The sequence below is a fragment of the Heloderma suspectum genome, chromosome 16 (assembly GCF_057233095.1).
Source record: "Heloderma suspectum isolate Gila_16-S chromosome 16, 16-S_ref, whole genome shotgun sequence".
Taxonomy (NCBI): Eukaryota; Metazoa; Chordata; class Lepidosauria; order Squamata; family Helodermatidae; genus Heloderma; species Heloderma suspectum.
In genome coordinates this window covers 5,060,172-5,080,157 of record NC_139473.1, presented here as the reverse complement: position 1 = coordinate 5,080,157, position 19,986 = coordinate 5,060,172, and the positions used below count along the sequence as shown (strand labels likewise).

Sequence of the window (19,986 nt, the reverse complement as noted above, 5' to 3'; positions counted from 1 at the left end):
ACAGCCGGAAAGCGATGGCTACATTTTGCCTCTTTCCGCTGCAGTAGAGGTAGGAAAAGTGTAGAGTGGCGTCTGCAGCGTCTGCACACGGGACTACTTGGCTCCCTTTGGTTGTAATTTTCTATCTATTTAATTATTACATTTCTGTACCACCCAACAGCCGAAGTTTTCTGGGAGGTTCACAATTAAAACCATAAAATACAACATAAGATACAATATAAAAGTGTAAAAGTGTAAAACAGCAGCAGAAAATTAAAACAACAAAACAAAATACAATCTAGCAGGAATGCAAAGATTTAAAAGACAGTAACAGATGTAAAACAGAAACTGAGAGACTGAGCTATTTAGGATAAATTAACACGGCCACCGTTGTGGAAACTGATGCTATTTAAGTGAGGTTCATTTGCAATCAGTTATACACTGATACTAGGGAGGAATTCCCATAGAACTCCATCAAGTTTACTTCTGCTCAAGAGTACACTGCTAGTAACATCTTTCAGACGAAAATAAGAGCGTAGGAAGAGTTAGGGTGGCCACTTAAGCATCCCCCCCGCCCCCCAAAAGGGAACAAAACAGGGTACATATTTGCAAAAAAAAGAAAAAAAAGTGCACCGGCTGATTTATATGTATAGATGCAGACTTAGAAATCATGATTACAATTTAATAGAAATACAATACAACTCACTATTGTGACCCGTGCTGTCCAGGTGCTCGCTGTGAACTAGAAACTTGTCTAATCACAGCTCGTTAAAATCTTGGTTTCGTCTACCGGTTTCTATAGGCAGCTCTCTACGTTGGGGAGGGGGAAAAGACCAAAAAAAAAAAAAAAGAGTCCAAAGTCAACTCTGAAGCTAGCAACTCCGTGTGAGTCTATATGAAAAAACTATACTTGAAATAAATGGGGGAGGTAGAGCGGAGGAAAAAAAAAATCCATTCTCGCACATGCTCAGTAACCTCCGCGAAGCCGACTGCGTCCTGCTACCGCCCTTCCCTTCTCTCTCCATTCGCTCAGTAAGGCACATGGAACCATGAAGGAATCATGCAAGTAGGAAACAAGGGGCTTACTTCTGAGTAAGCACGCATAGGATTGCACGCACGCGCAAATATCTGTACCTAATCTATTTAATATACAGTAGAGTTCCCTAACCTGGTGCTCTCCGGATTGGTTGTAGTACAACACCCATCATCCACAGCCAGGATGTCTAGATGAACAAACATACGAAACTTAAGGATAATGAAGATCTTGCAAAGGAAGCTGTGCGAGGCGAGTCATAGGCATAATTACAGTGCGATCCTATACGTGTCCGCTCAGAAGTAGAACCATTGCGCTCAGTGGGGATGTATGTGTGCTGACTGTCTTGTATAGGATTGCAGGGTTGGTTTGCACTTTGAGTCTGATAGAACTTACTCCAGACTGGAGTGTTTAGGACTACAGCTTTACGTGCAATTTATTTGATTTGTACCCCACCTTTCTGCCGTGAAAAATGGCGCTCAAGGTGGCCTGCAATCATAAAACTTGATTAAAACAATAAAACAAATGCATTAAAAGACAATTAAAAACGCAGCAATAATGGAATGTGTTATGTTGACGTCAGGGGGGTTATTAGCTGAAAGACTACTTAATATTTTCCTCTTCCCTCCCCACTCCCTTTTCCTTACGTGTCATGGCTTTTTAGATAGTAAGCCTGTGGCCAGGGGCCATTTTGTTTTACTGATTATATGTAAGTGGCTCTGGGAGCCTTTTTGGCTGAGGAGCAGGATAAAGACGCTTTAAATAAATAAAATGCTTTTAGGAGGGTGCATGTGTATGTATCTTGGCTGCAATGTCTACAGTTACTTAGAAGTAAACCAACCCCATTGAACTGAGTAGGCTTTGCTGCTGAAGTAACCACACACTGATTGGGACTGTCGGAGTTAGTTCTGAGTAAACAGATTCAGGGGCATAAGAACATAAGATGAGCCCTGCTGGATCAGATCAAGGGTCCATCCAGCCCAGCATTCTGTTCAGACAGTGGCCAACCAGCTGCCTATGGGAAACCCACAAGCAGGGCATGAGTTCAACAGCACCCTCCTGCCCATGTTCCCCAGCAACTGGTGTACATAGGCCATTAGGACTAGTAGCCATTGATAGCCTTATCCTCCATGAATTTGTCTAACCCCCTTTTAAAGCCATCCGAATTGGTGGCCGTCAGATAAGCATACTGAGCTTTAAGCATACTAACTTCATTGGGGTTTCAGAGTAAACACTTATTTGGTTGATGGTGCATATTCTTCAAACTGGAATGAGCAGTGTTGCAACCTCCCTCTGGTTGAACCCATCTGCCTTTATTCCTCCCCATGAAGTATATTTATTAATATTCTTATCTATGTTTCGTTGCCATAATTTGGATTGGTTCTAGTTTTGTGTGCCTTCCCTGCTTTAAAGATTTATTATTTCAATGAAGAAAGGATCGAAGCCCTGCTTTTGGGGTGGGGGCAGGCATCTTAATGATAAAGAATCTATATTTATGTTGCCAAAATTGCTCCATCTCTCTTCCACCTTTACTTAGAGAATTTATAGACTGCGGTGTCTAATATGATTCCCAAGCAGCGAACAATAAAAAGAATCAAAATACAGAATTAAAATATTTTAAATCACTTATACTAGAGGGTTATGTGAAGATCGGGTTATTTGAGGTGTCAAGGGGTTGGATGTTAAAATGGTGCCTGGCAGATGCTGCAGATCATCAGGTGTTAAATAACCTACAGCGAGACTGGCATGTCATGTGAACCAGGTAATACCCTACCAGCCCTACCAACCCCCATTTTGTTATAGCATACACCAACCTCATGAAAATAAAACTATGTGCATTTACTTTACACATTGTGAATTTGCACAGTTGGTGGTAGCTACGGAGGCCCTCAGTCTTGAACAAGGCTGAAGACATCTTCCTTCTCAAATACGGAAACAAAAATCTAAAACACAGAATGAGGAAACGCAAGGAGGCATTCTGACATTTTAATTTTAAAAACGTGACGCCAGTCCATGCTGTTTCATAACACTGGTTTCAAGTTTTCAGAGTGGTATTTGTTCTGAGATATGGCACAGGTCAAGACAGGAGCTATTGGTTTTGAAACGTGTAAACAGTTATAGAAGCAACGGAGCTTACATGGATAACACAGCAATAAAAATTAGTTAGGGATAAGAACTATAAGCAGAAATACACAGTGTAAACATGCAATATTGTAACAGGGGAGCTGGCTGATACCTGCTCTTAAGTGCAGCATACACAGTAAAAAAAAAAAAAGAAGTTTTTTAGCAATGTATTACCCAGCACTTCATTGTGACCTGAGTGGTCTTAGAATTAAGGTTAATCTCTTCTGCAATGGAACCTGTCACAGGTGGACAACCAAAAGGCCATTTATGCTACAGTTTAGAGCAGCTTTCCCCAACCTGGTGCCCTCCAGATGTATTTGACTACAACTCCCATCAGCCTCAGCCAGCACGGCCAGTGGTCAGGAATCCTGCGAGCTGTAGTCCCAAACCATCTAGAAGGAACCAGGTTGGGAGCGGGCTTGTTTAGGGGTTTGAGTTTCTCTCTGGGACTTTTGGTAGGTGTGCTGTCAAAGGGTCCCATCTTCACCTAGAAGATTAATACCTATGATACCTGGGACCACAGACTGCCATGACAGTTAAGCCATCTCAAGGTAGTGTTAATGTGGGGCCAATGCAGTTGGAACAGTGGACAGGGTTCCCATGAAGTGGTTACATGTGCAAAGCTATGTGTGAGAACATGCTGTAAGGGTAACACTCCCTGCCTCCATGAGAAAATGACAGTAGAACTGGTGAAACTCATTGTACCTACGCTCACAAGATTCTTTTTAAAAAGTTACCGCCCAAGGGGGAAGTTTTACGTCAAAACTAATGCATGCCCAAGACCTGGTTAGTAGAGTGTTTTAAAGGGAAACAACTAGTACCCATTGCGGAATTTATTTCCACTGTGGCGCATGAGGAACTGAATTTGGCTGCCCTTTGAGCTGCTTACACATTCGATGTGGGAGGGGGGAAGACTGCTAACCATATGGGAAGATTAATAAATTTTCGCCTCCTTCCTAGGTCCTGTAAATGTACTCTGTCTTTTAATTCATTTGCAACCTCAGATTCAAGAGGGGACGGTGCCTTCTTTAGAGAGCTCAACAGGCCACGATCAGTCGCCATTGCTAGCTCATGTCTTCACTAGATTTTTGTCCTCCATTCCATCATCTGCTCGAACACGTTACCACATACTTTGCAACCCAGCCTGACTGGACACAGCTGGACAGATGAAATGTCTGTCCGATGTAGGCCAGAGATGGGCAGAAAGTCCATCTTCAGATGTTTGGACTTCAACTCCCAGCAATGCTGGCAAGGCTTCTGGAAGTCGAAGTCCAGAATGTCTGGAAATAGACTTTTTGCCCATCCCTTCACCACCTCTTTTTCATAGCAATCCAGCCTTCACCCGAGCTGGCACCCTTTGGATGTGGTGAACTACAACTCCCATCATTCCTCCCCTACCAGCCATGCTGGTGGAAGGATGCTAGGACTTGCAGTCTGACATATCCAGAAGGCACCAGGTTGGGGAATGCTGGAGTCATCTTTTAGTGGAGAACAGGGGCATAGGAAGGGATCCTCATGCATCAGGGTCTCAGAACCAGAAGGCAGAACCCTTGGAATTTTCGGAGGGCTGGCGAACAGCGAGCATTTTCAGCCACCAAGGAATGCCGGAACCCCTCCCATGTACCCTTTCCCCACCTCCTCGTTCCAGGAGACAGCAGAGAGATTTCTCCCTTGGGAGAGCTTATACAAATTCACATGTACATTCACACAGTGGATAAAACCTTAAGAGTGACTGCCGCTCTTCCAAATCCTCAAAAAACCCAACCTCACAGTTACTTTTGTTTTACAAATATTGCCGCCAAAAAGCCTTCTTCAAACCAGTAACCATTGTTTTTTTAAAGAGATAAATTCAAACGCAAAGCTTTGGCAGGGACGAGCCCAGTGGAACTTCATGTTTTTCACTCTGCTGGGAAGGATTTTTTTTTTAAATAAAAGGGCAGGTTGCAGGGACAAGAGAGAGACGTGTACCATCTCCTCTTGCCTGTTTCCCCTGGAGAAGGAGAGCTTTGCTGTAGCCTTCCCCAACCTGGCACCCTCCAGATGGGTTGGACTACAAATCCCAGCATCCCCAGCTGGGTTGCTGGGATTTGCAGTCCAACCTGTCTGGAGGGCACCAAGTTCGGGAAGGCTGTTCTGAAAGATCGCCAAGCTGATCTTCCCCCAGCCATGTACTTTCTTATAACTTCTTTCTGCCCAAGTCGTATCCAGATAAGTGGAGCGGGGAGCGCCACAGTGGCAGGAGTCATGGTGCTAGCTCTGCTCCTCAAAGCTGCTCCCTGTCGGTAACCGTGCTGGAGAGGTACTCTTTGGGTGAGCCAGCTGTTCAAAGACAAAGAAACAAAGGGAGGGGGGGAAATCACCTTCCAATTCCGATAGGCACTTGTGTTTTGTAAAGCGCTACATGATTTTGTGGGCGGAGGTAGTGATGGCGATGGAATGTTTGGCAGCAATTGGTTGAGCTGTCCTGGAGTCAGAGAAGGGGGGAAGCAGCGAACCAAGGAAATGACTTTATACCAAGTCGGATCGTTGGTTCGTCTAGCTCAGTATGGTCTACACCAGGGGCGGTTGAACCTCTTTCAGCCCAAGGGCTGCATTCCATTTGGGAGAATATCTCGGGGGCCGCAGGCCAGCTGTGGGCGGTTGAAGGCAAAAGGGATGCGGCCAAAACATCTGCATATTTGAGCCCTGGGAGAGGCATTTAAGAACAAAAGAAGAGCCCTGCTGGATCAGACCCAGGGTCCATCTAGTCCACCATTCTGTTCACACAGTGGCCAACCAGCTGCCCACAAGAAACCCACAAGCAGGACACAAGTGCAACAGCACCCTCCTGCCCATGTTCCACAGCAACTGGTGTACATAGGCACACTGCCTCTGGTACTGGAAGAAGCACATAGCCATCAGGACTAGTAACCATTGATAGGCTTTTCCTCCAGGAATTTGTCCAACCTCCTTTTGAAGCCATCCAAATTGGTGGCCATCACTACATCCTGTGGTAGCGAGCGCCATAGTTTAACTCTGCGCTGTGTGAAGTCCTTCCTTTTGTCTGTCCTGAATTGCCCACCAATCAGCTTCATAGGATGACCCTGTTGGGTTCTAATATTATGAAAGAGGGAGGAAAATGTCTCCCTAGCCACATTCTCCACACTGTACATAATTTTATACACCTCTTATCATTATCATTATTATTATTTACTATATTTCTATACCGCCCAATAGCCAAAGCTCTCTGGGCAGTTTACAAAGATTAAAAACATTAAAAATACAGTATACAGAGATTAAAAGCCATTTACATAAAAACACATGGACAGACAATATACACAAGAGAACATGTATCTAAAATGACTTCAAACGAGCAATCTCAAACAAACAACCATAACCATAAGACAATCCAGGTTCGATTAAACCTTTTAGAATAGGGAAAAAACTGCACAAAAGCCAGGAAACCACCACTTGGCACCAAGAGTGTTGCCTTTTTGGCCCCAGGTTACGACCTTCCTCTTCTCTCAGGCATTTGGCAGCACATGATCCATCAGTCCTGGATCTTTCTTTGGTCATGACTGACTGTTGTCTTTGTGTACACTGCCTATGCATTTTATGTAAATGGCTTTTAAACTTTGTATATTGTATTTTAACATTTTAATTTCTGTAAACCGCCCAGAGAGCTTCGGCTACAAATGTAAAAAATATTAAGAATAATAAAATGATTGGCGGCTGGGGGAAGGGGCCGGTGCCCTTTGGGGAACCCCAGAGGGCCAGATTGGGATCCCAAGAGGGCCAAATTTGGCCCTTGGTTCTGCACCCCTGGTCTACACTGACTAGCAGTGCCTCTCCACAGTTTCAGAGGTGGTGGTGAGGTGTCTTTCCCAGCACTACATAGAGATGCCAGGGATTGAACTTGGAACCTTCTGCATGCAAAGGAGGTACTCTACCACTGAGCTACGGCCTTTCCCTTTGGGGAGGGGTATAGGTTTAGAGCTGGCCTTATTGAAAAATGAAATAAATAATAATGGTTTGGGGATTTGCAAGGCAATCAAATATAAGGGGAGGAGGAAAATAAATGATTAAAATGTTTACTGTGACAAGGGGATGCTGGGAAATTGCTGGGAGGGGGATGGAGGGAAATTTGAGAGTGAAGAAAACTCCCATTGGACCCCAGGCACTGACAAGGCCTAAATGTTTACACGGGAAGCTGCTAGCGCATTTGCAGTGGTAGTTTCCTCTCTGCAGGAAGAAGCACGCTTCCATACTCCTGGGAAGGGGTTGCTATGGCCAGGGCAGGAGCGCAATGGGAGCGTGTATTCCAGATTCCCTCTCAGCATCCTTTCACCAGATGCGCAGTTACTACAAGACTGAATTTCCAGGTGGCCTTGCCTGAAACTTGCGTCGCAGAGCCTGGGTCATGATTGGTGTCAGCCCTGTGCCTGTCTCAACATTCTCTTTGTTGGTTAATGGGGTTCCTCCTGGGCTCCTGCAGGGGTGGGAGAGACAAACGTTTCACATTCAGAGTCTTATGCTTTTTGTTTTATTTACTTAGGGTCCAATCCCGTGCACGTTTAGACAGAAAGAAGCCCTACAATCCCGTGCATGTTTAGACAGAAAGAAGCCCTACAATCCCGTGCACGTTTAGACAGAAAGAAGCCCTACAATCCCATGCACGTTTAGACAGAAAGAAGCCCTACAATCCCGTGCACGTTTAGACAGAAAGAAGCCCTACAATCCCGTGCACGTTTAGACAGAAAGAAGTCCTACAACTTCCAGCATTCCCCAGCTAGCCATGCTGGATGGGGCATGCTGGGAGTTATGGGGCATGCTGGGAGTTGTACGACTTTTTTTCTGCCTAAACATGCATAGGATTGCACCCTTACTGTACTTTTAAACCACCCCATCACTGAAATTCTCCAGGTGGTGTACATTAAAAAATACACACCATAAAATACAAACATTAAAACTAAACATAAAACCACCACAGAATCAAACCAAGATAAAACCAGCAGTGAAGAATAAATCCATTCCAGCACGTTAAACAAAATTAAAACCAGCAGCAGAATGATGAAATACTTAGGGCACAATCCTGTGCATGTTTAGACAGAAATGAGTCCTACAACTCCCAGCATCCACCAGCCATGTTCTCTGGGGATGCTGGGAGTTGTAGGATTTATTTTTGTCTAAACGTGTATAGTATTGTGCCTGAAAAGCAGTAAACATAGGAACATAGAAAGCTGCTTTATGCTGGCTGGATTCACACAAGTGAGTATGGGTTGAGTATGGGTTATCATTGAGCCGTGGGTTGTCGTGTTGTGTGAACCCAGCTGCACTAACAACCCAGTTTGTTAAGCACGAACAATCCACGATTGAACAACCACCTATGATTCAATGACAACCCACACTCAACCCAACTTGTCGTGTTGTGTGAATCAGGTAAGATCATCGGTGCATCTAGCTCAGTACTGTTGACACTAACTGGCAGCGGCTTTCCAGGTTTTCAGGTGGGAGTTATTCCGGCCCTATCTGGAAATGCCGGGGAACAAACCTGAGACCTTCTACATGCAAAGCAGGGGCTCTGTCACTGAGCTATGGCCCCTCCCTTAAAATAGTTCTTAAAATGCCTGGGAGAATAAGAAGGTCTCCACCTGGCGCCAGAAAGACCATAATGTCGGCGACAGGTGAGCCTCTCTGGGGAGAGCGTTCCATATGTGGGGTGCCACCACTGAAATGGCCTTCTCTCTCTCGTAGCCACCTGCCTTGCCTTGTATGGTGGGGGCACCTTGGGGAGGGAGTAAGATGGTCAAGAGAATACATGTGTAGGTAAATATTTTCTATCTTACTGAAATGTGAGAGGAAAAATAGCAGAGGGGAACCTGCCCTTGCCAGCATACACACACGCGCACACACACACACGGAAGCGGACAGCTCTTACCTCTCAATAGCAACCTTTTTCAGGTGTTTTTGGAAATCTAAGCCACTTCTGCTGGGAGTGCTGGAGGGAGGGAAGAGAAGAATAAGGTGAGGGCAAATACTAAAACTAAAGCTGGAATTGGTAAGGGTGCAATACTATGCATGTTTAGACAGAAAAGTCCTACAATCCTATGCATGTTTAGACAGAAAAAAAAGTCCTACAATTTGTAGCATGCCCCAGCCAGCCATGCTGGCTGGGGAATGCTAGGCATTGTAGGACTTTTTTTCTGTCTAAATATGCATAGGACTGCACTCTTAATTTAGTAAGTATGGGTAGAGCAAAGGTACAGGCCAGAAAATAGGACTGCGCTTTAAGTGGGCTAAAGTCGATGCTGAACAGAAAGTTGTAAAAAAAATGCAGAAAACACCTCACATTAAATGATTAATAATACGAGCAGGCGGCCGTGGAGCTTTGGACTTCAGGTTGACACTTTGCAAATCCGAGAGAGTAATTAATGTCTTGCACCTCTCGATTGGTGATCCTTTCTGAAGTTGAAGGGGAGAGAGAAAGAGATGTTACTGTAGCATGTATTTGAGGAGGCTGCCCCACCAAGCCGTGATTCTAACATTACTACTCCAGCCTTCCTCAAGCTGGTGCTCTCCGAATGCTGTGAATTACAACTCCCACTAGCCCCAGCCAGCATGGCCAATGTCTAGGGATGGGAATTGTCATCCAAAACATCTGGAGTGCACCAGGTTGTGGGGAAGGCTGTTCTATGCCAAACAACTTTAATTAGTCACTGGTTGAGCAAAAAACTAAAATAGATTCCACCAAAAGCCACTTCCCACCATCCAAATTCCTTGGAGTGCTGACGTGGACTTAATTGCAAGTGTCTTCAGGCCAGGAGAAAACTAGCTGCCTGTTAGGGAAGCCAGAATTTAAGAATCCCTGCTGTTATTTCCGATCCCAAATTGGAGATAACAGCTGGAATGTGGTAGCAGGGTCTCAGTCCACGCCAGAAGGACATAGCGTGAAGCTAGGGACTTGGCTGGCACTAGAACTCCAACACGGAGGGGGAAACACATGCACACAGGGGGCGGGGCAATGCACATTGACCTCATCTGGCCCACTGGGGCCAATCTGGCCTCAGAATGGTTCTGCATCCTTGCTTTTTGGAAGTGGTGTTTCTTCCACCAAAGATTCACTCTCCTCAGCCCCCATGAGATTGCTTTGCCCTTGTGGTTTAAAATGTTATATTCGAAACACATGTGCAGCTTCAGTGGGAAATTATTTTTATTTAGGATGCAGCCACTCCATTTCCGTGATGCAACTAGTATTGGCCCAACTTACTTATCAATTTCGGAAGCTGGAACAGGTGCCTCAGAAAATGGCTGCAGTAACAGAGCTGGGACTACTGTCCTACACCAGGAGTCGGGGTGTGAGTGTGGGCGGGGTGTGTGTGTGTGTGTGTGAGAGAGAGAGAGAGATACACACACACACACGTAGGTTTAGCTTAAATTTATTTTGAATACTGTTAGTCTTTGTCTTTCATATATATGTATATTTATGTATTTATAAATATTAATTAATTAACTTTCTATACAGTCCAATACTTGAAGCTTTCTGGGCGGTTCACAACAATGCAAACCATAAAATACAAAACAGTAATACAGATGATAAAATACAATATAAAAGTTTAAAACTACAATATAAGAATAAGACAACTGAACAGAACCTAGCAGAAAAATTTTAAGATACAGTATCAGATAAAAAGAAACTGAACAACTAAAATGCCTGGGATAATGAAAAGGTCTTTGCCTGGTGCTGAGATGAGCAAAATGTAGGCACCAGGTGAACCTTTCTGGGAAGCTCATTCCACAACTGGGGTGCCACAGCAAGAAAGGCCCTCCTGCCATGGCACGCTTATTTGCCAGTGCAGTGGCTGAAAGGACAGGCTGCAAGACCCAACCCTCTTGGCTCAGAGTATTTCGTATTAGATGTGGAGCGCGTTAAACATGCCTCTTCAGAATTACCTTGTCTATCCCCATGGTGCTTTGTGTCTTCTTGAGTTTCACGTTGAGGAGATCCTGGAGTGTTACCTGCATGGGCACATCTTTTTTTAATGAGGCAGCCTGAATCCAAGGAGGAAAAAGTGGGAAGACAGAAAGGAAGTAAGTTCAGAAAGCATGGCTCTCTTCACACCAAAATCCGTCTTGCTCCAGTGTTCCTCATTCCATCCCAAAATCTTACAGGAACTACAGCACTTCTGGAATTCATTATTACAAGATTTGGCAATGAGCAGCCAACTCTAAAAAAACGATTAGACGAATCATCCGACAGTGGCACAAGACTGCCTTGGGAGGTGGCTGGCTTTCCTCCTCTGGAAGTATTTAAGCAAAGGCTGGGCTGCCATCTGTCAGGTATGCTGTGGTTGCAAGTTCGGAACATGTGGATGGGTGTGTGTGGACTCGATGACCTCCAAAACACCTCGCAACTCTAAAACTCTACGATCTGGCTGGCCGCCACTGGAAACTGAATGCTGATGGATGGGACGATTCCCACGTTCTCAAGGTTTATTTCACAGACAGGCAACCTACGGCCCACCTGCCACCTTGGTGGACTTTGACACAGCCGCAGTCCTCAGCGGCTTTGTGTGTCTCCTTCCTGCCCTATCGGATTCTCACTGAAAGTAGCTGTGGAGTGTGCCCATTGGTGCGCTTCTCAGCTGTTCCCAGAGCTACTTAGACGGGCAGTGGGGTGTGCGTGATTGGATCTCAACATACCGGAAGAGGAGGTTGAAACCTCTGCATCCTTGCATGCTGACATTGTGGAGCGAGAGAAGGGGGCGTGAATATGTGGGCGGGGTGGGAAGTGTCTGTGAAAGAGAAATGGGGCGACCAGGCCCTAGCCATGGCCACTGCTGACGTGCGGCCCCTGACCCGCCATAAGCAGTTCTGGGGGGCGAAGAAGTCACCCACAGTGGTGTAACTGTAAATTTGAAGCACAGGCGCTCATCGTGATAGTCCCCACAGCCACGGCCCAATGGAGAGTCCAAAAATCCAGGCAGCTGTGTGGATCCATGTCAACAAACCAGTTTTAGCAGCTTTTATCTCCATCAGGAGCAGGTATTTGGCAAAGTGAATGGGTCTCAACTGCCCATTCAAGACCAAGCCACCCCAAAATACTTTGCATTACAACAAGCAACAATATACACTGTTGCTGGGGAAATTCATTCCCCCCCTCCCCGCCCGCACCGTGTCCTGTTATGGCTGGATCAGGCTGAGGTTAAACTAAGGGGCAACCCAAAAGCAAGTCAATCAGCAGGCAATGGTCAAAAGCACAGTTTTATCAGGCAAGAGGGAGCCATCCAAAAGGGAGGTCTGAAGAGCAGCCAAGGTCAAAACACAGATAAACAGTCAGATGCAATACGCAGTCCAAGAAGCAGAGTCAAGCAGGAGTCCAAGGGCAGTAGCACAGAGGTCCAGTCGCAAGGCAAGGTCAGAAAAACACGATACAAGGCAGTAGGAGCTGGTAAGGGCATTGTTTCCAACACTGGCTAGGCAGACACTGAAAGCTTCTATCACCAGAGCCCGCTGAGCCCCACTCAGGGCTCAGCTGCAGTGCAATAGAGTTCTCAGGCCAGAGCTCTACTCATTAGGAGTCACTTTCTCCTGTGGAGTCCTTCTTTACAAGTGAGCACTCCTTCTCACAGGAGCCCTGTCGGCCTGTCCCTTGAGGCAACGGCACTTTTGGGGGCTGGGGGTTGCTCATGCTCTGCCTCAGAGGCAGAGTCCTCTCCCCATTGACAGGGACAAATCTGCAGCTATCTCCCCCGAGGCCCAGGCTCCTCCTGGTCTGGTGATGGTGGCTGATCAGGGGTGCCCTCACTTTCTGGGAGCTCCAGCTCTTCCTCTGAGGAGGACTCCTCCAATGGGGACATGACACCCAGCTACTGTGAGGAGTGCAGCTAAGCTCAGAGGGAACAAGGAAGTCGGAGGGGGGTGGCAGATGATATCAGAGTCCCTGCTAATAAAAAGGCCCCAGGGCTTTGTCCCTGCAAGCTCTGTCTCCACTACACTGCCTCTGGTTTATTTACATACCGCTTTTGGCCCAAAGGGGCCTGAAAGCAAATTAGAAAATACAATAAAATTAGGCAACAGCTGAGCACTAACAGGAGACAAGAGCTTGAGGGTGTTGGGAGAGCCTCCCACTTGTCCCCATGATGGGACCCCCGCCCCCCCACGAAATTATAATCCACTTCTACCCTGTGCTAAGACCTGACTGAAGGGTGATAGAAAACTAGAAGTAGAAAAAAAAATACACTGCCCCAAGATGTCTTGGGAGCCACAGATGAACCCTGCACATCTGTGGAAGTCAAAGCCAAGACTGAAAGGGGGTTCCTCCCTTTCTGAAAGGACACAACTGAATTTGATTAGGCTTCTGCAGAACTGGGCGTTAAACCTTTCCTTCCTGCTCCACTCCCTCTCTGACCGAGGACAATAAAACAGGCACAGAAGACAAGAAGGCTAAATCATAACACTGGGGGACAAGAAGGAAAGAAAGCTGTCCCAATCTTAAAAAAAAACCCATGAAGGAGCGCTCTCACCAAACACTTAGGGACTAGAAACTTGAACAGGTAATAGGAGAGATACAGGAAAAAAAAAAAGAGCAGCTTGTTCCCGTTAGAAGAATAAAGGGGAACTCTCAGCACAAACTATTCCAATACATGTTACCTGCGTCTTGGCACCACCAGTCTTTTTGAGGCAAAGAGGTGCTGTTGGAGGAGGTAGCGGAGGGAGCGGTGGGGCGGGCGGAGGGGGCGGTGCCGCAGGAGGCACTGACGGCTGTGAAGGCAGCGATACCGGTCCCACGAGGGTGAACTGTGCACGTGCAGGAACAGCCGACACCAGATTTGCCGAGCTTTGACAAGACGGCTTTTCCGAGGAAGGGGTGACAGTCCCCGTCTGTCAGGAGGGAGAGCGAGAAAAAAAACAGGGAGAGGAGATTTAGTTCATGGTACAAAAGAGAAATCTCATCAGCAGCCAGATCCCCTTCTAAAGCCCATGATGAGCAAACCAGTAACTGGGCTGGCATTTCAGCTGTGGCGAAGAGGATGCTGGAAGTGATGCACCGTTGGGTCTGCTCCAGCAGGGATATTGTCAGGTTTATCTTTCAACCTCCAGTTGTGGAAGTTAACCACTGGAGTGGGTGCCCCCCCCCCACCCCGGTGACACGTTTTCTACTGCACAATTTATATGGAGAGTGTTGAACCTCTTTCAGCTACAGGGTCAGGAATGAATCTGGGCATGTGGAGATGTCTGGCAGCTCAGATTCAAAATGGGAGCAGCCAGAACAGGGGGAGACCCCCTCCCCTGTGAGCTCAGATACAGTGAGACTTTCTTTCCAAGACCTGGACACACAGATGGCCCAGCCTAAATGCCCCCCACTTTCCTCCACCATGAGAACCCAGGTTTCAGGGGAGGAAGTGGAGGAGCAGGGGGCGTGGCTTGAAGGATGCTAGGGTCTGCCGCAGAGTTTAGTGGGAAAAGTTAGGGGCAGGGCTCAGCCGCTCCGCCAGGTTGGCCACTCGTGAAAGTAAAACGTAGGAGGGAGCCACTCTGTGGGAGGGGCATCCCTGCGAGGTGTGTCTGGCCAAGAAGTTCTTGCCCAGATTGCTGGCAACTTCTCTAACTTCCACTTTGTCTCCTCTATTGATATTCGTAGATGTGTGGATTAGCGGGTTCTATGCAGTCTGAGAGTGTCCTAGAATCTGCATTTGTAAAGAAGCTAGTTGTTAATTAATAAAGTAGTGTAGCCCAAAGCCTTGTTTCCTGGAGCGTATTGACTGTGAAGGGAGAGGAGAGAGGAACTTGAAATAGAGGACCAAATGGAATGTCAGAGAAGCAGGGGGGGGGGGGGTCCAGCAGTGGGCAGGGGTGGAGGCAAAAGAGGGCAAGGTCAAAGGCAAAGGAGGCATGGCCAAAATATCCCAAAACAGCAGCGTATTTTTCAGCTAAGACTCTTACTGCCAGCAACAAAGCTTTAGAAGAGGCATTTTGATTTTTTAGAAGGGGGTGGGAAACTACCGTGTGAGTGGTGGTTGGGGGAAAAAGGGTAGAGACACTGAAAGGGGGTATGGCGACGTGAGGCGGGCTGGATTTGGACTGAGGTTCAACACACTTGATTTATTATTATTTATTATTTAATTTATTATTATTATTATTATTTACACTTGCCGATAGCCCCCAAATCAGGCTTGTCCATGGTTAGTGGAAGCCCATGGGAATGTTGACTTGAAGAGAGTGGATTCCCCAGCATGTTGCATGTTGGGGTACTTGCTGTCAGGAAGGAGGCCTCAAAGACAGCAGAGGTGCAGAACCTGTAGCCCCAGGGCCAAATCCAGCCTTTGAGCACCTCCCAATGGCCATGCTCCCTTCCCTGGCCTCCACCCCTTTCCTCTGACCACCAATCATTTGGCGGTTTCCCAGCTTTTGTGCAGCTACTTTCCCAATTCTAAAAGGCTGAAATGACTCCGTCAAGCATTTATTACTGGCAGTTGGAGCTTGAAGCTCAAATAGGGTGGTCATTTTGGTCCTGCCCCTTTTGCTGTTGGCTCCGCCCACCAGTGGAATGCAGCCGCTGAGAGCTTCTTCAAAATGGAATTTGGCCCCTGGGTTGAAAAAGGTTCTGCACCCCTGAAATATAGGATGTAGTGCACACTGGCCATTAAACAGAGTTAATTTTCCCTTGCCCTTGATATAAGAACCTAAGAAGAGCCCTGCTGGATCAGACCAAGGGTCCATCTAGTCCAGCATTCTGTTCACACAGTGGCCAACCAGCTGTCGACCAGGAACCCACAAGCATTTAAAGGAAGCAGAGAAGGAGAATTCATATCGCTACAAACTCTGTAAGACGTGCCCAACCTGAACTGCGGATTGTAGCCTGGCAAATTCTGTTTCCAGCTTTTCTAGCCGCTCCCTGAGTGCATTCAGCTCCTGCAGACATGGGTGCGATGGAAGGGCCGCGTGCTTGACGATTCGAAAAAACTGGCAAGGATAGGAAGGAAGGAGGAAATCTGGGTTCCCAAAGAACTGCGAAATGGGAGCCCAATGGAACGTGCAACGCCTGGCAACAAGAGATGGCCAATGGCGTAGCACTTCTTCGCAACAAAACTTCAGAACCAATCCCCCCTTCCCCCAAAGTGAAGGGGTTCTACATCCCTTGAACATAGTCAAGTACTGTCCTACGTTGCATTTAAAAACTGGGGGGGATACTCAAAAGGATCATGTGAACCGCCCAGAGAGCTTCGGCTATTGGGCGGTATAGAAATGAAATAAATAAATAAATAAATCATCGTCATCATCTTGATACAACTGATACCATCTGCCAGGTGAGGAGAAACCCCAGCCCTCTTTAGACACTAGCACCTTATGCTACCTGGGCCTAGTGCTTGGTAACACATTTCTAGGGCAAGGGGGCTATTTCCACTTTTCTTCCCCCAAAGTCAAAACAAGTTCCCAAAATTATTTATTGATTAACAAGCCTTTTCCCCACAGGTTCCCCCCCGCCCCCAGGCCTTCATATCTCTAGATGATACCACTGCTCAGATGATATAACTTCAAGAAATGGTGCCTGAATTTGCTTGCTTTCCTCCCCATTTCTTTCTCTTTTTGTGTTGTCTCTCTTAGATCGTATGGCTTTGGGCAGGGACAATCTTATTTTTAATCTCCATTCAGCACTCGGCGACTTTTAGCCCCTTTATAATGATGGTAATAATAAATAATAATCTGCTCTGGAGGCCTAAATGGCTCAAGGAAGAGTGCAAATGAAACTTTAGAATTAAGATCTTTTTCTAAGGTTTTAATTGCTCTATTTGACTATGGTCAACTGCTTTGTGAATTTAGTCGCTGTTGAAAAGCAGTTGAACAGTATTCTAAATAAAAGAAACTTACCTGTGCCACACTTTTCTGGCACCACCCATACAGGTACAACACAGCGCTGAGCAAAGGTTTAGTTGCTTCCGTTACGCTCAGAAAACTTGAGGGCCAGGAGCAAAAGGGCCTACTTGGAATGCAGGGTGAAACTGGAGGCCTGCCAAAGACAATGTCAAACTGAAATCTTAAAAAGTTAGCGTCAGCAAGAACAGCCTTCCCCAGTCTTGTGTCCTCCAGAGGTACTGGACCACAACTCGTGTCTGGGGATGATGGGAGTTGTGGTTAACACATCCAGAGGCTACCAGCTTGGTGAAGGCTCACACTAGAGTTCCCAGCCTGCTTTTATCATCACATTTGGAACAGGAATGTCTGCAGAGTTTGTCTACATCCTATTCTCAAGTGGGTGTGAAAAGTTGAAGTTACTCCCTCCTCTGTTCCTCCTCACAACAGGCTTCAAGACTAGAACAGTGGCACACAAATCTCGTAATAAAAGCTACTAGTTCTGAGCTGGCGTCAAAGGTAGGTATGGTTGGGCACTTGCCGAGGACCCACACACCAGCAGGGGCTCACTGACAAGAGCCCTGTGGACTTGCTCCTCCTCTTCACCATTGCGACCTGCTTGTTCGCCTGCCTCTCACTCTGGCCCAGACAGCGGTGGTGGTGAGGAAGAGGAGCGGGAGATGCCGCGGCCTCCTTGCTCACTGGCTCTCTGCCTGTCCAGCAAGCAAGTGGGAGCAAAGTTGAGGAGGTAGGAGAGGAGCAAGAGCAGCTGGTGACAATGGTGGTGAGAAGGTGGACTCACGGAGGGAGGGGGCCCATTGAGGATGCCTTGTCCAAGGGCCCTCAAAAACCAGGAGCTGGTGGTATACCAATTCATATAAGCAAAGCAGATATTCTTGACTAGAGGAGTTTCATTCTGAAAGACTCTTTAAGCCTACAACAATTTATAACAGACCATAACCCGGCAAGACAAGGTTGAAAAGATTAGAGAAGTGAAGGCATGAGAAAAGGGGGATTTTTTTAAAAAGGAAAAGTGTTTTTTCCAAATTTTCCAAAAATCCCTGGAAAAAACAACCCCCTCCCATTCCCCCCCAAATGTTTCAGTACAACCCCCAATTCTCTCTGTTTTTTTTTAAGGACTTCACATCTCTAGAAAATATCTCTTCAGTTATTGATCCAACAGCAGTAATAACAAAGGCTGGCTGAAGTTGCAGAGAAAACACTGAGCACAAAAATTAAAATAAGATCTGGCCCACTTACTTCGGAAGGCGTACTCTTGAAAGCCGAGGCTGAACCATCGTTTCCCTCCTCTTCCTCAAAGATTTTGCCCTGGCTCTCAGTTTTGTGTGCCGTTGTTTACCTTTGGACATTTTCTCCAAGGCTAAATTACAGCCCTGTTAACATCCTTGGCCTGAAGAGGCTCACTTGGAGAGGCTCATACATACCAGGAACCCTGCCACAAAAAATTGCTTGCTTTAACCCAAACATAGATTTTTGAATGTGCAAAGAAACAAATCCCCCCCTTTCAATAGCATGTATGATCCAGTAGGCTGTGTGTTTAGCCATTCTGAAACGGCCTACTAGAATACACATGTTAGCATTTTAATCCTTGCGGCTACCTTGCTCAGTGTACAATATCTAGGACTTTAGTTCAAGAATGCCATAAAACCATATATTTAACATTTTCAAAAATGAGAGCAGCAAGTTATAATACAATGCACTCTTGTCTAGAGTAAACCTCACTGAATTCAGCAGAACTGCCTATGAGTGTTTGCTCAGAAATAGTGGCCCAACTGAAGTAAATAGGGCTGAAATATGAGCAAACATATATCAAATTATTGTATAACCGTGTTAGCCTTCTGTTTACAAATTCAAGGGTTAAGTGTAGCACAAATATAGACTAAACGTTTCCATTGTTAAGACAGTTTAATAAATTAGCACGACCTTTTGTGGGTTACAGTCCAGTTCATGAGATGCTGTACATGGAACTGGAGGCTCTGAGTCTGAAAAGACAGTTAAACAGGTAGATCTGCAGCAAGAGTTCCATTCTCTTAAAGCAACAGTTACAAAACACAAGATGCACTAAGAGTGCAATCCTATGCATGTTTAGACAGAAAAAAGTCTTACAACTCCCAGCATTCCCCAACCAGCTACCCTATGGAGTTGTAGGATTTTTTTCTGTCTAAACATGCATAGGATTGTGCCCCAAGAGTCTTTATAATGTGCATAAAAACCATAGTCCCTACTGAGTCCCCGATCAACACAATCCATTGGCTTTATTGTCTCTTGCTCTGCAATCTCATGTTCCAAGCGAGCCCCTAATTTCAGTTTCTTTAAAAAAATACCTTGAGGTGGTATGTCCAGCGAGGTTAAAGTGTTCACCAACAGGTTACCAATGTTCTTACACTTGATGTCTAATTTGTACCCATTTTGTCTTGGTCTTAGATAGCCCTATAAGTGGCTTCTGGGTACTTGATGCAGGAGATCAAATACACAATATTCGATGATGCTCAGATATATTTGCCCTGGATGTCCTGGATAACCATTGGGTCCACTCACATTACCACTGGTGTCCATTAATGCTTGCTGCAGCAGTTCCTGTTTAACTGTCTTTCAGTGCTGTTCCACTTACAGCATCTGATGAACTGGGTTGTAACCCACGAAAGCTCGTGCTAATTATTAAACTATCGGACAACTAAAATGGGTAGTCTATATTTGAATATATAAAGCTGAATATATAAAATTAGTGCTGTGCAACTGGAGCAGCCTTCGCACAAGCTGGCACCTTCCAAAGGTGTTGTACTACAAACCCCATCATCCCCTGCCAGCCATGCTTAGGGGCACCCTCATTATATTTCCAGCCCCTCCGCAGATGCGCCCTTACCTCCCGCCCTTCACTGCGGCCAGCATCTCTTTACCACGCCTAACATTTCAAACCGATAACTACATCTTCCTCAGCCAATCACAGCTCAGCATGGGGGCAGCCGACGTTCTATTAAACTACAAAACCCAGTTGTGTG

The 19,986-nt window shown here is 46.2% G+C and overlaps 1 protein-coding gene across 2 annotated transcripts; it reads right to left on the bottom strand.

Annotated features, from left to right (window-relative positions):
- Nucleotides 1-3,902: 3,902 nt before the first annotated feature.
- PRR11 (proline rich 11) lies at nucleotides 3,903-19,932 on the bottom strand. Of its 2 annotated transcripts, none has more exons than XM_084823113.1 (10): nucleotides 19,851-19,932; nucleotides 18,227-18,419; nucleotides 16,985-17,123; nucleotides 15,956-16,078; nucleotides 13,766-13,996; nucleotides 11,066-11,164; nucleotides 9,465-9,577; nucleotides 9,054-9,113; nucleotides 7,508-7,604; nucleotides 3,903-5,455 (listed from the first exon to the last, which is right to left on the bottom strand). In XM_084823113.1, exons 2-10 carry the CDS (start codon nucleotides 18,334-18,336, stop codon nucleotides 5,387-5,389), a joined length of 1,041 nt encoding a protein of 346 aa, XP_084679239.1. In that variant the 5' UTR covers nucleotides 18,337-18,419; nucleotides 19,851-19,932; the 3' UTR covers nucleotides 3,903-5,386. The 2 variants fall into 2 exon arrangements, with proteins under 2 accessions (XP_084679239.1, XP_084679238.1); XM_084823112.1 differs by having other exon boundaries at nucleotides 4,902-5,455; nucleotides 11,066-11,131.
- Nucleotides 19,933-19,986: the final 54 nt, after the last annotated feature.

Bases quoted from the DNA above. Each gene is read 5' to 3' on its own strand.
- PRR11 (XM_084823113.1), bottom strand. From the start codon at position 18,336: ATGTCCAAAGGTAAACAACGGCACACAAAACTGAGAGCCAGGGCAAAA. The intron at 17,124-18,226 runs GTAAGTGGGCCA...TGTCTTTGGCAG, and splicing joins TCAAGAGTACGCCTTCCGAA to GCCTCCAGTTTCACCCTGCA. The intron at 5,456-7,507 runs GCAAGGCCACCT...GTCTTTGAACAG, and splicing joins CTCTGCGACGCAAGTTTCAG to CTGGCTCACCCAAAGAGTAC.